Genomic DNA, 12,435 nt, shown 5'->3' with positions numbered 1-12,435 from the left:
ATATGTTGTTTATTTAATACTTCATTGTGAATTCATCAAATATTAAAGCAGGTGGTTGAGAGCCTTTTATCCCATTTATGAGATGCAGGTATCATTTGACAGTTTTATATTTTTGCTTCCAGCTTCTTTTGCTTACCTCTAAAAAGAAAATATACATATTTTCCCTGACCAAAACCAATATGCAGTAAGTACTCTGGTTCTTCAGGAAGATTACTGTTTTCTATACATACGACATCTTATCCCCCTATATTTAGGGTACTTCATTTTTATTCTGCAGAGAGTTTTGTCAGAACTTCTATTTTCACTTTGTGACTTTTTTCATTGTGTTTTATGAGTTATAACAAAATTCTAGTACAGGGGGCAACTATTACACTTCACTGACTAAATTTGACTGGAACATTAAGTAGTCAGTGTCATGAGCAGAAAATGCCAAGTCCTGTTTTCTTCAGAACACTTTTCAGTAGACTTTTATGGTAGAGTGGATTTTTGAATAGGTAATAACTTGTACATGATAGTAAATTCAAGGTGTAAAGACTGTGTACAGTGGAAAGGTCTTTTGATTCCTGTTCCCCTCATTTGCTTTCCTTCCTTGCCAGAGTAGCTACTGTTACTGTTTTCTTAAGTATCTTCCCAGTGATTCTGTACATTTACAGGCAAACTCACATATGAATATAATTTTTTTGTTTACACTTTTGGTATAATGTACCTTTTTTGTTCTTTTGACATTATGTATTGAAAATTTCTTCATATTAATGTATTAAAGAACCTTTTTCATCCTTCATGGCCACATTGTATGGACATACCACTATGAGCTAACTGATGTCCTATTAATGATACTAGTGTTTGTGATTAAAATCGCTTTTTTGGCAGTAAAAGTTATTGTTAATTTCTTTTTCTTCCTTTCTCTTCCTTTCTCTCACTCTCCCTCTCTCCTTCTTTCTTTCTTTCTTCCTCTCCTCTCCTCTCCTCCCCTCCCCTCCCCTCCCCTCCCCTCCCCTCTCCTCTCAAGTTAGTTAGCATATAGTGCAATAAGTGCATATAGTTTTCAGGAGTAGATTCCAGTGATTCATCCCCTATGCATAACACCCAGTGCTCATCCCAAAAAGGTGTCTCCCTTAATGCCTCTTACCCATTTAGCCCGTCCTCCCACCCACAGCCCCTCCAGCAACCCTCAGTTTGTTCTCTGTATTTAAGAGTCTCTTGTCCCCCTCCCTGTTTTTATATTATTTTTGCTTCCTTTCCCTTATGTTCATCTGTTTTGTATCTTAAATTCCACATATGAGTGAAGTCATAGGATATTTGTTTTTCTCTGACTTATTTCGCTTAGCATAATACCCTCTAGTTCCATCCATGTTGTTGCAAATGGCAAGATTTTATTCATTTTGATTGCTGTGTAATACTCCACTGTTGTGTGTGTGTGTGTGTGTGTGTGTACCACATCTTCTTCATCCATTCATCCATTGATGGACATTTGGGTTCTTTCCATACTTTAGCTATTGTCAATAACACTGCTATAAACATTGAGGTGCATGTGCCCCTTGGAAACAGCACACCTGTATCCCTTGGATATATACCTAGTAGTGCAATTGCTAGGTCATAAGGTAGTTCTATTTTTAAATTTTTGAGGACCCTCCATACTGTTGTCCAGAGTGGCTGCACCAGTTTCCATTCTCCCCACAGTGCAGAAGAGATCCTCTTTCTTTGCATACTCGCCAACATCTGTTGTTGCCTGAGTTGTTAATTTTAGCTCTTCTGACTGATGTATTGTAAATTTCAATTAATTCTTAGATATAACCATCTTGAAATGAATAATAATCATTTGATTGATTTGTCATATTAAAAATACTCATGTTACATTTTCCTAAAAGAAAAGCAGTTTAGATTTATTTGTCTTACCCACACAATTCATTTACTGAAGAAACAAGATTTTTATGGTCATGTTAACACATTTACTTTTTAGCCTGATGTTATATACTTTGAAAAGGTCCAGTACCTTCTGCTTTCAAAAATTAATTTGAGACGTTTGATTCTTGTGCTTTATGGCTACATTAATTTCATTTTGAGTATATTTCTCAAATATTTCAGCTGTGAGAAAAAGTTTTATTACAGAAATATTAACTTCATTCTCTGCAGAATACTCAGCTCTTGTTTTTATTCCGCTAGAAAAACCTTCGTTTATTCCTCATCTATGGGGTTTTTCATATGTGTGAATATTTTATTTCCTGTTTATATTGCCAGCATGCTTTAGTTATGACACTGGCAGTTTTCTGGTTTAACTTTTACTCCCTCTGTTGGCTTTCAGAGGTGTTACATTCCTTTTGGAATGGTGTTAGGAATAATATTTATGCTTGTATTTTTATTTAACTTAAAAATGAGTGACAATGCAAATATACTTATAAAATAGGCTACATATGAGATTGTTTTACATTAATGTTCCTATTGGCCATGAATGTTCTGGTTTTCATGAATATGTTGAGGAATCTTCATCAGAATGTCTGTGTTATCAGCAGCTGAGAATAAGGCCATAAAAAACAAAGAATAGTAGTATAGATTATTCATGTTTATGGTAAGCAGAAAGTAGCCTTGGCATGTTAGATAAAAAAAAAAAGATTTTCCAAGTATCTTCTAGTTGCTGTCTACCATATATTGAACTGTCAAGCAACTTGATAGAGTGAACAGTAAAGCTGTCTGCAGCTCCTGATGAGCACACCGTCTCACTTCGTGTTTGTGTTTGTCTGTTACCAGTGGGACATCATGATAACTGCTTTCTATGGCATCTCATGTACAGAGTGAGGTATTTACTTGCCTTGCACATTCTTAGCCTTACCCTTTATTTATTTATTATTTTTTAAAAACTTTTTTTAATGTTTATTTTTTAGAGAGAGAGACACACAGAGCATGAGCGGGGGTGGGGCAGAGAGCGAAGAGACATAGAATCTGAAGCAGGCTGAAAGGCTCCGAGCTGTCAGCACAGACCCTGATGCGGGGCTCAAACCCATGAGCTGTGAGATCATGACCTGAGCTGAAGTTGGATGCCCAACCACTGAGCCACCCAGGCGCCCCTAGCATCATCCTTTTAAAACCAAAGCACCAGTTAATGAAGTCTGTATAGATCACCACTCTTGTGGTTAAGGACTATGTCCTGTTTCTCCATGATTAAGAAGAGTTGTAGTACATTCAGTGGGGGAAGAGTGTTAGGCTCTAAAGTTAGCATATAAGGTAGGAAATGTATGTAGGATGTTTTCTCTTAAACCCCTTAAGTTATTCATAGACTAGAGTGTACTAGGTTCACAGAGTAGTTGCTCTGTATTTAGTGGCTGTTGCTTATGAAACAAAACATTTGAAACACTAGGCTCACATTCAGCCTGAGGAGAGTAGGTGGGAACTAGGAAGGACTATGAGGAAACAGTATCGTCAGGCCTGACATCTTTTTTTTTTTTTTTTTAAGTTTATTTATGTATTTTGAGAGAGAGGAAGAGAGAGTGTGCACAAGAACTGGGGAGGGGGGCAGAGAGAGAGAATCCACACTTCCACCATGGAGCCTGATCCAGGGCTCAGTTCCATAAACCGTGAAATCATGACCTGAGCTGAAATCAAGAGTTGGACACTAAACTGACTTAGCCACCCAGGCACTCCAGGTCTGGCAACTTAATACTCCTCTAGAGCAGTTCTTCCTGAGAGAAATAGCAAATAGGTTTGATGCATAGTTACTTTGGGTTCTCATTTGCCCAAATGCATGTGGTTGAAGGTTTTTTTAAACACAAGTGTACATTTGATGTTACTCCACTGTAGCTTCTTCTCTTTGTTGATTTGAATATAAAAGTAATTATTCTAGTTAACTTGTTTCTGAGATTTTTCAAAAATCTCATTTCCAGATTTTTTGGGGAAGCATTCTTTTTCTTTTATGTGAAAGTCAGAATGTACATATTTAACTATATCAGAGTTTTGAGGCTCCCTTTTTTGAACATCTTAAATAAGGCTTTAAAGTTAAATCTTTGGTTGCTTGCTGGGCTTGCAAGTTTAGTAATTAAGGATTAGTATTGTGCCACTGTTAGTAGTTGTGTATGCTAGTTTTTTGATAATACTAAGTTTTTTGAATTTGACTATTTATCAGGCAGATAAACAGATCTATTAAAAACTTTTTTAATGTTTTTTATTTAATTCTGGTATAGAGAGGAACAGCGTGAGCAGGGGAGGGCCAGAGAGAGAGGGAGACACAATTTGAAGCAGGCTTCAGGCTCTGAGCTAGCTGTCAGCACAGAGTCTGGTGTGGGGCCCAAACCCGCAAACCGTGAGATCATGACCTAAGCTGAAGTCAGACGCTCAACCGACTGAGCCACCCAGGTGCCCCTAAACAGATATATTTTAAAGGCTTGTATGATGGTAACTTTCGCTACCCATTTAGAAAGATAGGTATGTCGTGTTCATTAAATAATCTATCATTCTTGTTTATTGATTGTCGTGTTTTTTTGTACAGGTTGCTTTCCTGTTGCATCTTTGACCTACTTTCTTAGACTCTGCTCCATGATTGAACTTGAAAGTCTGAAATGAAGATGGAGGAGGCAGTGGGAAAAGTCGAGGAACTCATTGAGTCTGAAGTCCCACCGAAACCATCTGAACAAAAGACCACTAAGGAGGAGGATGGATCTGTAGAACTGGAATCTCAAGTTCAGAAAGATGGGGTAGTGGATTCTACAGTTCTTTCTTCAATGCCCTGCTTGTTGATGGAACTGAGAAGGGACTCTTCTGAGTCTCAGTTAGCATCCACAGAGAGTGACAAGCCAACAACTGGCCGAGTTTATGAGAGTGACTCCTCTAATCACTGCATGCTTTCCCCTTCCTCTAGTGGTCACCTGGCTGATTCAGATACCTTGTCTTCTGCAGAAGAGAATGAACCCTCCCAGGCAGAAACAGCAGTGGAAGGAGACCCTTCTGGAGTGTCTGGTGCCACAGTTGGGCGCAAGTCTCGACGGTCCCGGTCTGAAAGTGAAACCTCTACTATGGCTGCCAAGAAAAACCGGCAATCCAGTGATAAACAGAATGGCCGAGTCGCCAAGGTTAAAGGTCATCGGAGCCAAAAGCACAAGGAGAGAATCAGGCTACTGAGACAGAAAAGGGAGGCTGCTGCACGGAAGAAATATAACCTATTGCAGGACAGTAGTACCAGTGATAGTGACCTGACTTGTGACTCAAGCACGAGCTCATCAGATGATGATGAAGAGGTTTCAGGGAGCAGCAAGACAATCACTGCAGAGATACCAGGTAGAGGATGTTTTTTAAACTGACTGTAGAGCAACCGATGGCATTTCTAAGCTGTCAGGCTGAGTTAGATGAGTGACACTTGAGAAAAAATCCAGGAGACCTGCAGCTCTGTGTAAATTTGAAGACTGCAGTGTATTAACGAGACATGGCCAATTTAAAAACCTGTTCTGAGGTTTCCAGTGCACTTTTGCACATCAGCAAAAAAATATTTGAATGGTTAATATAGGGACAAGATTATTTTTAAGTAATGGAATTTCCTTTCTCTGTAACCCATTACCTGAACTCCCATCATTGCCTTTTTAGCACTGCTTAGATTTAATATTCACTGTTTAGCATTATTACTAAGTAAACCCTCCTCAGGAATAGGCACCTTGCTTTATTATATAGCCACTGTATTCGAGCTTACAGTGTCTGAAATAACATGTTCTATCTTCCGTTAAAGTTTTCTAATAACTGTTCCTCCTAAAACCATAGTTTTATGCGTTTCCCCCAGTTCAGCGCATGATAAGATAGTTATCCTTGTGGCATATTTTTCTATTCTAAGTTGTCACTTGCATTGAAAAGAATGCTTTTTGTGGAGTTTTACCCTTAATCCCCCAAGCTTTAAGAAGTCTGATAGGAATCTGTTTGTTCTAGTTTTCATTGGTGTAAGGGTCTGTAATTTATTACATGTTTGACATATCTGCTTTCTCCATATTATATCCAGTACTGTGTACTACAGGGGCAGTTTTGAGAGTTCAAGGTGGAAGAAAGATGAAGTCTGAACAGTTCTTAATTGGTGAATTCTCATAATTGAAGAGACTCTTATGATTAGGAACATTTTATAAACTACATGGCATTTCATAGATAATGACAGCATTGTTTATTGCTACATTAAAGAGGGGGAAGTTTTGTTTTTTAAAATTTTATGGGTGATTGTTTTTTCCTCCTAGTTTTCTGAAATGTTTGTTTCTACACTTGAAGACAGCATATTGCTGATATACAAAGAATATTTCACAAAAAATCATATTGGTTAATTAAACATGTAGCCAACCAAACTTCTATAAACTCAGTAACAAGAATGATTTTATAGGTGTTCATCTTATAATAAATCTCATCCATATAGTACATTAAATATGAGTTTTTAACAATTAGAAATGCTTACTGTTTTAATATCTATTGAATTCTTTGGTAGTTCCTTGTGTTAAAATTGCTGGGGAGGGGATTTAATTGAAGTTCATTAGTTGAAAGCATGAAAGAAGCAGATTTTGGGGTTGTTTTCTGGCAGGTTCTAGGTATATTTCAGTTTTACATCAGGTAATATGTTTAAGAAAGCTTGATTAACACCTGTAAAATTGTTTATTTATGCATTCTTATGTCCTGTGTTCTAATCCATTAATCAAGATAATGATGAATCTTCGATACAGTGCTTAATTTCACTCACTGAACAGATTTTTAGGTAACCACCTTAATATTTTACCTCCTTATGGAAAGGGAAAAGAAGGCAGGTGAACAAAATTCTCTTTGAAAATAGATCCAATTATAGAAGTGACACGAGAAATGTCTTCGTGGGCACTCTGCTATTTGGCTTACATAGATTGGTTGTGCTTTGTGTATATTATCCAAACTTCCTTGGTAATTGACTTTCACCAGTGTGTAAAACTTTAAAACACCTGTTTCTTGTCTATTCTGAAATGTATGCAAACCAAAACACCGAATTATCTGAATCTATGATTTTTTTTTTTCTCACACCACTTAGTAAGTTTGTGACTTTTGAAAGTTTGTAGAATTTTCTAAGGTAATCATGGAGAATCAAGTGGTAGGTAAGGTGCTGGGCCATGCATATGACTGCCTAGACTGTGCACACTGCACAGTTTCAGGGGGTACTGTTCATACAAGCGGGTATGCAAAGCAGCAAAAGAGGGAACAGCCTAAGTTTAAATATTAGGAAGTTCATTTAAACTATCTATATTGCTACCCCTAAAAAATTGTGACGTTGTTCATTTGTAATGTAATAGTAATGTATCCCTCAGTTTCCTGAGTCCCATTATTACTTGGGGAAGGGGATATACTCAAGTGTATAGCTAGGGCAGTTGTTGAAAGTTGTATAAATTGTAAAGATAGGATAAATTATGAACTGACTTGAGGGCAGCAACATGGACATTCAGGTGAACTTAAACTAGATGTGCCTGATGGAATCTCTTGGATTTTGAAATTTAAATCAAGCTGTTTACACAGAATGAAAATCAAAAGGACAGGTAGAAACTGAGATTCTTGTTATACTTTCTCATCAAGGTACAACTGATTTAGTAATTCAGAAATACTTCATTTATAAGCTTCCTCAGCAGCATAAATGTTCTCTTATGCGAAGTAATTCACAATTAATAGATTTTCTTTTAAAGAGTGAAGATAACAATGCAGACTTGTACAGTGTCCGATCGTGCTTAGTAATTGAGTTGGTATCTGGAAACAGATTTATGAAGATTTTTCATTTTTAGTTAACAGTGAACTGATAGCGTAGCATCCACACTAAGTCCTTCTCTCCTTGAAGTCTTTGAGAACCTATTGCTGTTTTAAGAATCGTTTGGAGATACATTATCAAGATTATTCTGGCAGTTCTTGCATTTGGGAAACTTAGAGATGAGCAAAAGAAGAGTATTTGTAGGGAATGATAATGTGAAAATACTTTGTGATGGACTTGAGTATTTGAGGCTTTTAATCAAATGTCTCATTTATCTTTATAGATGACCTTTCTGTACTCTTAGTCACTCTTTGCAGTTTTACGGTGAGAGTATTATTTCTTCTAGTGATGGAGGGGTGGGACAGAATGTTACTTCTCTGTAAAATCACTCTAAGTTGAGACTAGTTCTGTAAAGTCTGCTCTTGCAGGGAATTTTGATTTTAGTGAATATGAATAATGGACATCAGACTTCATTAAGTTCAAGAAATTAGTTCTCTGAACAGACTAACTTAATGTCTATCAGTGTACGTGGACAACAAGGAAAAGTTTTTCCAGTAACTGTTATTTTTGATAAATATTTAGCATAGAATAAACCTCAGGGTGGCTATCCTATAAATGCCTTTTCAGACTGAGGTACCAAAATAGTATCCACGTTTGTAGGTAAGGGTCAGTTGTCTTGGCAGGTTTGCATTTAGAAAATCTAATTGATCTATTTTGGAGAATGTGAGGGGAGAGGGAAGCTGTTGAGGACAGCTGGCTAAATCACTTGCATTTTCAGTCCGTGTGGCCAGGCTCAGCTCCACTGAATCCAGGATCTCAGCACCTCTTACTCACTGTACACATTTATGCACTGAAATGCATCATGATAAGCTATCATCTTACCTCACGGTTTTTCTGAGGTAAAGACTTAATGCTTAATCAGTTAACTCTTGCTTGGAAATGAAAAATAATTTTTTTTAAGTAGTAAATGCTTTGTAGAAAATTTTGAAAATAGAAAAATGTGAAATAGATTAAAATCACTCACAATTCTGCTTTTGTTAACATTTGAGTATGTTGCCTTCTATAATATGTATACATCCATCTTCCTTTCTCAGTGGGGTTTTGAACTTTTTAACAAAACATAATATTCCCCCTAGAATGTATGGATTTTGAATTATTTAGCTAACCGTAAAATAAATTCCCCAGTGTTGGTCCTTTGGGCTGTTTATGGGTTTTGCTATTATAAGGAAAGGGTATGAATACTTAAAGGCTCATGACACATATTGCCAAGCTGCTTTTTAAAATAATATGTTAAGTTTGTTGCATCCAGGAGTTTGTGTATTTGTTGCATTATATTCTTTCTATTAAATACTTACATTTTTAAAGTCTTGCTGATTTTATGGAAGAATTGTATCTTAGTGTTAATTTGCATTTCTGTGCTGACTAGTGAAGCTGGAAAATTATGTTTGGCCATTTGTTATTTCGGCAGACACCCTATACCCATTCTTTGCACATTTTCCTCCTGCTACATTTGTTTTTCTTATTCATTTGTGAGGGTTCTTAGCCTATGGGGGATTGGATTACTTGGGATTTTTTTTATATTGATTTAAGCGGTTGGAATTCATGGGAGAAGACCCCAAACCCACATAAGCAATCCTGTAACTTTTTTCTTGGATTGCATATGAAGTGGGTAAAAGCCCCACTTTTCCCATTTTAAGCCTCTTTTAATCTTACTGTCTTTTGATAGCTATTTTGAAGACTCATTAAATACACTGGTAACAAAACACTGAGATGTAGCAGTCAGGTGAAAACTGCCTATTTTCAGCTTAGTAAATGCAATCAAGGCAAGTAAAATCCATGCAGTTTTCAACCTGACTACATGTTAGAATCACTTGGGAACATTTAAAACTAATGATGCCCGGGCCCCACTCCAGACCAATCAAATCAGAATCTCTGGGTCTTACCCAAGGCATCAGCCTTTTCCCCCAGCTTTTTTGAGATACAATTGACGTATAATATCATGTAAGTTTAAGATGTATAATGTGATGCTTTGGTGTATGTATATATTGCAAATGATTACTACAGTAAGCTTAGTTAACACATCTGTTACTTCACATAGTTGTAATATGTATGTTGAGAACTTTTAAGATCTCTCTTAGTAACAGCATTGTTAACTATAGTTACATCCTCAGAACTTATTCATCTTATAACTGGAAGTTTATACCCTTTGATCACCTTCACCCACAATCTACCCCATGAGTTTGGTTATTTTAGATTTTATGTATATGTGTGATAACATATTAAAATTTTTTTTAAGGAACATATTAAAAATTTTTTTAAGGTTTCTTTTTTGAGAGAGAGAGCAAGCGAATGTGTGCATTAGTGGGGGAGGGGGTAGAGAGAGGGAGACACAGAATCCAAAGCAGGCTCCAGACTCCAAGCTGTCAGGCTCGAACTCACGAACCCTAAGATCATGCCCTGAGCCAAAGTTGGATGCTTAACCAACTGGCCCACTTAGGTGCCCTGCATTTTTTTTCTTTTCTTTTTTCTTTCTTTCTTTTTTTTTTTTTTTTATTTTTAATTTGAGAGAGAGAGAGAGCGCCACGATGCTGGGGAGACGAGCAGAGGGAGAAAGAGAGAGAAAGAATCCTAAGCAGGCTCCATACTCAAAATGGAGTCCAATGTGGGGTTCTATCTCACAACTGTGGGATCCTGACCTGAAATCAAGAGTTGGATGCTCGGGGCGCCTGGGTGGCTTAGTCGGTTAAGCGTCCGACTTTCGCTTAGGTCATGATCTCGCGGTTCGTGGGTTCGAGCCCCGCGTCGGGCTCTGTGCTGACTGCCGGCTCGGAGCCTGGAGCCTGTTTCAGTCTGTGACTCCCTCTCTCTCTGACCCTCCCCTGCTCACGCTGTCTCTCTCTCTCTCCTAGAAATAAATAAAAAAAAATATTTAAAAAAAAAAAAAAAAAAAAAAGAGTTGGATGCTCAACCAACTGAGCCACCCAGGTGCCCCTAGATCTTGCATTTTTAAACTCCCTAAATGATTACAGTGAGCAGCCAGGGCTACTCAGTTGAGTGCTGATGTTAAGTCTTCTACATAGTTAAAAATCATTGTGAAACTGGTAATCTGCCTCAATTGAGTTCTGTTACTGCTAATAGGTACCAAGTTCTGAAGAGTGGAGTCTGGTTTTTAAAAGTCCTATTAGTTATAAAAACTGTAGCACAGTTCTATATTAATTTAACACGTATAAGCACTTTTTTCTTTTATTTCATTTAAGTGATTGTTTTAAAAGCATGCATTGTTTCTCTTTCATACAATGTCTGGTTAATGTGATCTTAAATTTGGAAGCTTTGAAGTCTTACTGGTGGATATCCTTTGGTAATCTCATGTTAAAGCACTAAGGTATTATTTTTGGCCTGCTTTTCCTATCCCTAAAGTTGAGTGCCTATATTAACTTTGTATATGCAAAAGCATAAGCTTTGCTTTCAGTAAGTCTTTTTCTCAAAGTAGGATATATCTTAGTATTAATAAAAGGACATATATGTGTTTAAAGTGAGAATATGGTCCCTGTTTTTATTTTTTAATATACTTTATTTTTTAGAGCAGTTTTAGGTTCACAGTAAAATTGAGCAGAAGGTACAGAGTACCCATATATTCCCTGCTCCCACATATGCCCCGCATTTTCAGCACCCCCAATCCCCTGCCAGAGATGGTGGTGAACCTACATTGACATCATTATCACCCAGAGTCCATAGTTACATTAGGGTTCACTCTTGGTGTTGTACATTCTGTGGGTCTCGACAAGTGTATAATCAATTGGTCCTTGATTAAAATGCCTTATTTATCAGTATTTATTGCTGGTAGTAATCTCTACAAGGCCACAACTTAACTCACTGTCCCTGGCATAAGAATTCTTACACCATTTTCTGAATTTAGCTTTTAAATACCCATTTTTTAGTGTTTGTGGAAAAATAAGTGCCAGAATCAGAAACAGATCAAAGTAGCCATCTTAATTTTCTTTTCTATACACTAAAATTTCCTCAGCACTTATAATGGATAAACTGCTTAAAGAGAGTGTCATATTCTGTAAATTCCATTTAGTGTTTCTGTAAGTCAAATACAAATTTGGGGGAAAGGTATGTTCTTCTTGAGGATGTTTTTGTATAAACAAGATTTTTTTAAAACGTGAGGACAAGGGATGGAGTAATCCCGGGAAGAGGAATAATATCAACTTAGAGAATAATAAACTCCATGAGTTTTTTATTTGCTAAGTATGGGCCAGAAATTTTTCCTGTAGCCTTTTAGGCATTGTAAAGAGGTGGAATGACTGATTAAACCGTTCTCAATTTCTAGAAGAAACACTGCTATTCTTCATACTGAGACCTGGGAAATTTTTCTTTTGCATCTTCATTAAAAGCCCTTATGACATAAAGTGAACCATATTTTCAGAAATACCCTGGAATAAATTCTGTAGAGCATTTCATAGGGCTGTTCTTTGTAAAACTTCTTGGTATAGGTAGATGGTATAAGGGCAAGGTTGATTGATTCCATCATTCATTTATTCAGCAAATATATGAGCACCTGCTATGTAACATGTGAGCACAGCAGTGAATGAAGTCTCTGCTGTCATGGAACTTCATCTTTTTTAGAAGACAGATAATAAGGGGGTTTATCATATGCTATCAGAATATACACTATAAAAAGTAATAAAGCAGCATATAAGAGATAAAGATTGACTAGGAATGGAGTTGAA

At 36.9% G+C, this 12,435-nt stretch overlaps 1 protein-coding gene across 6 annotated transcripts in view; it reads left to right on the top strand.

Annotated features, from left to right (window-relative positions):
* The window catches only part of CUNH18orf25 (chromosome unknown C18orf25 homolog), an 88,202-nt gene that overhangs the window by 36,435 nt on the left and 39,332 nt on the right, over window positions 1-12,435 (top strand). For all 6 annotated transcript variants that reach the window (XM_039228836.1, XM_039228838.1, XM_039228839.1 and 3 more), the window contains exon 2: window positions 4,478-5,262. In XM_039228836.1, coding sequence (XP_039084767.1) covers window positions 4,548-5,262 — 715 coding nt within the window. In that variant the 5' untranslated portion in view covers window positions 4,478-4,547. The remainder of the gene's footprint in view (window positions 1-4,477; window positions 5,263-12,435) is intronic.

Source organism: Hyaena hyaena, unplaced genomic scaffold, assembly GCF_003009895.1.
Source record: "Hyaena hyaena isolate Hyena2069 unplaced genomic scaffold, ASM300989v1 scaffold_33, whole genome shotgun sequence".
Classification (NCBI taxonomy): domain Eukaryota; kingdom Metazoa; phylum Chordata; class Mammalia; order Carnivora; family Hyaenidae; genus Hyaena; species Hyaena hyaena.
The sequence above is the reverse complement of the archived record's forward strand: the minus strand, read 5'-3'. Positions and strand labels throughout refer to the sequence as shown.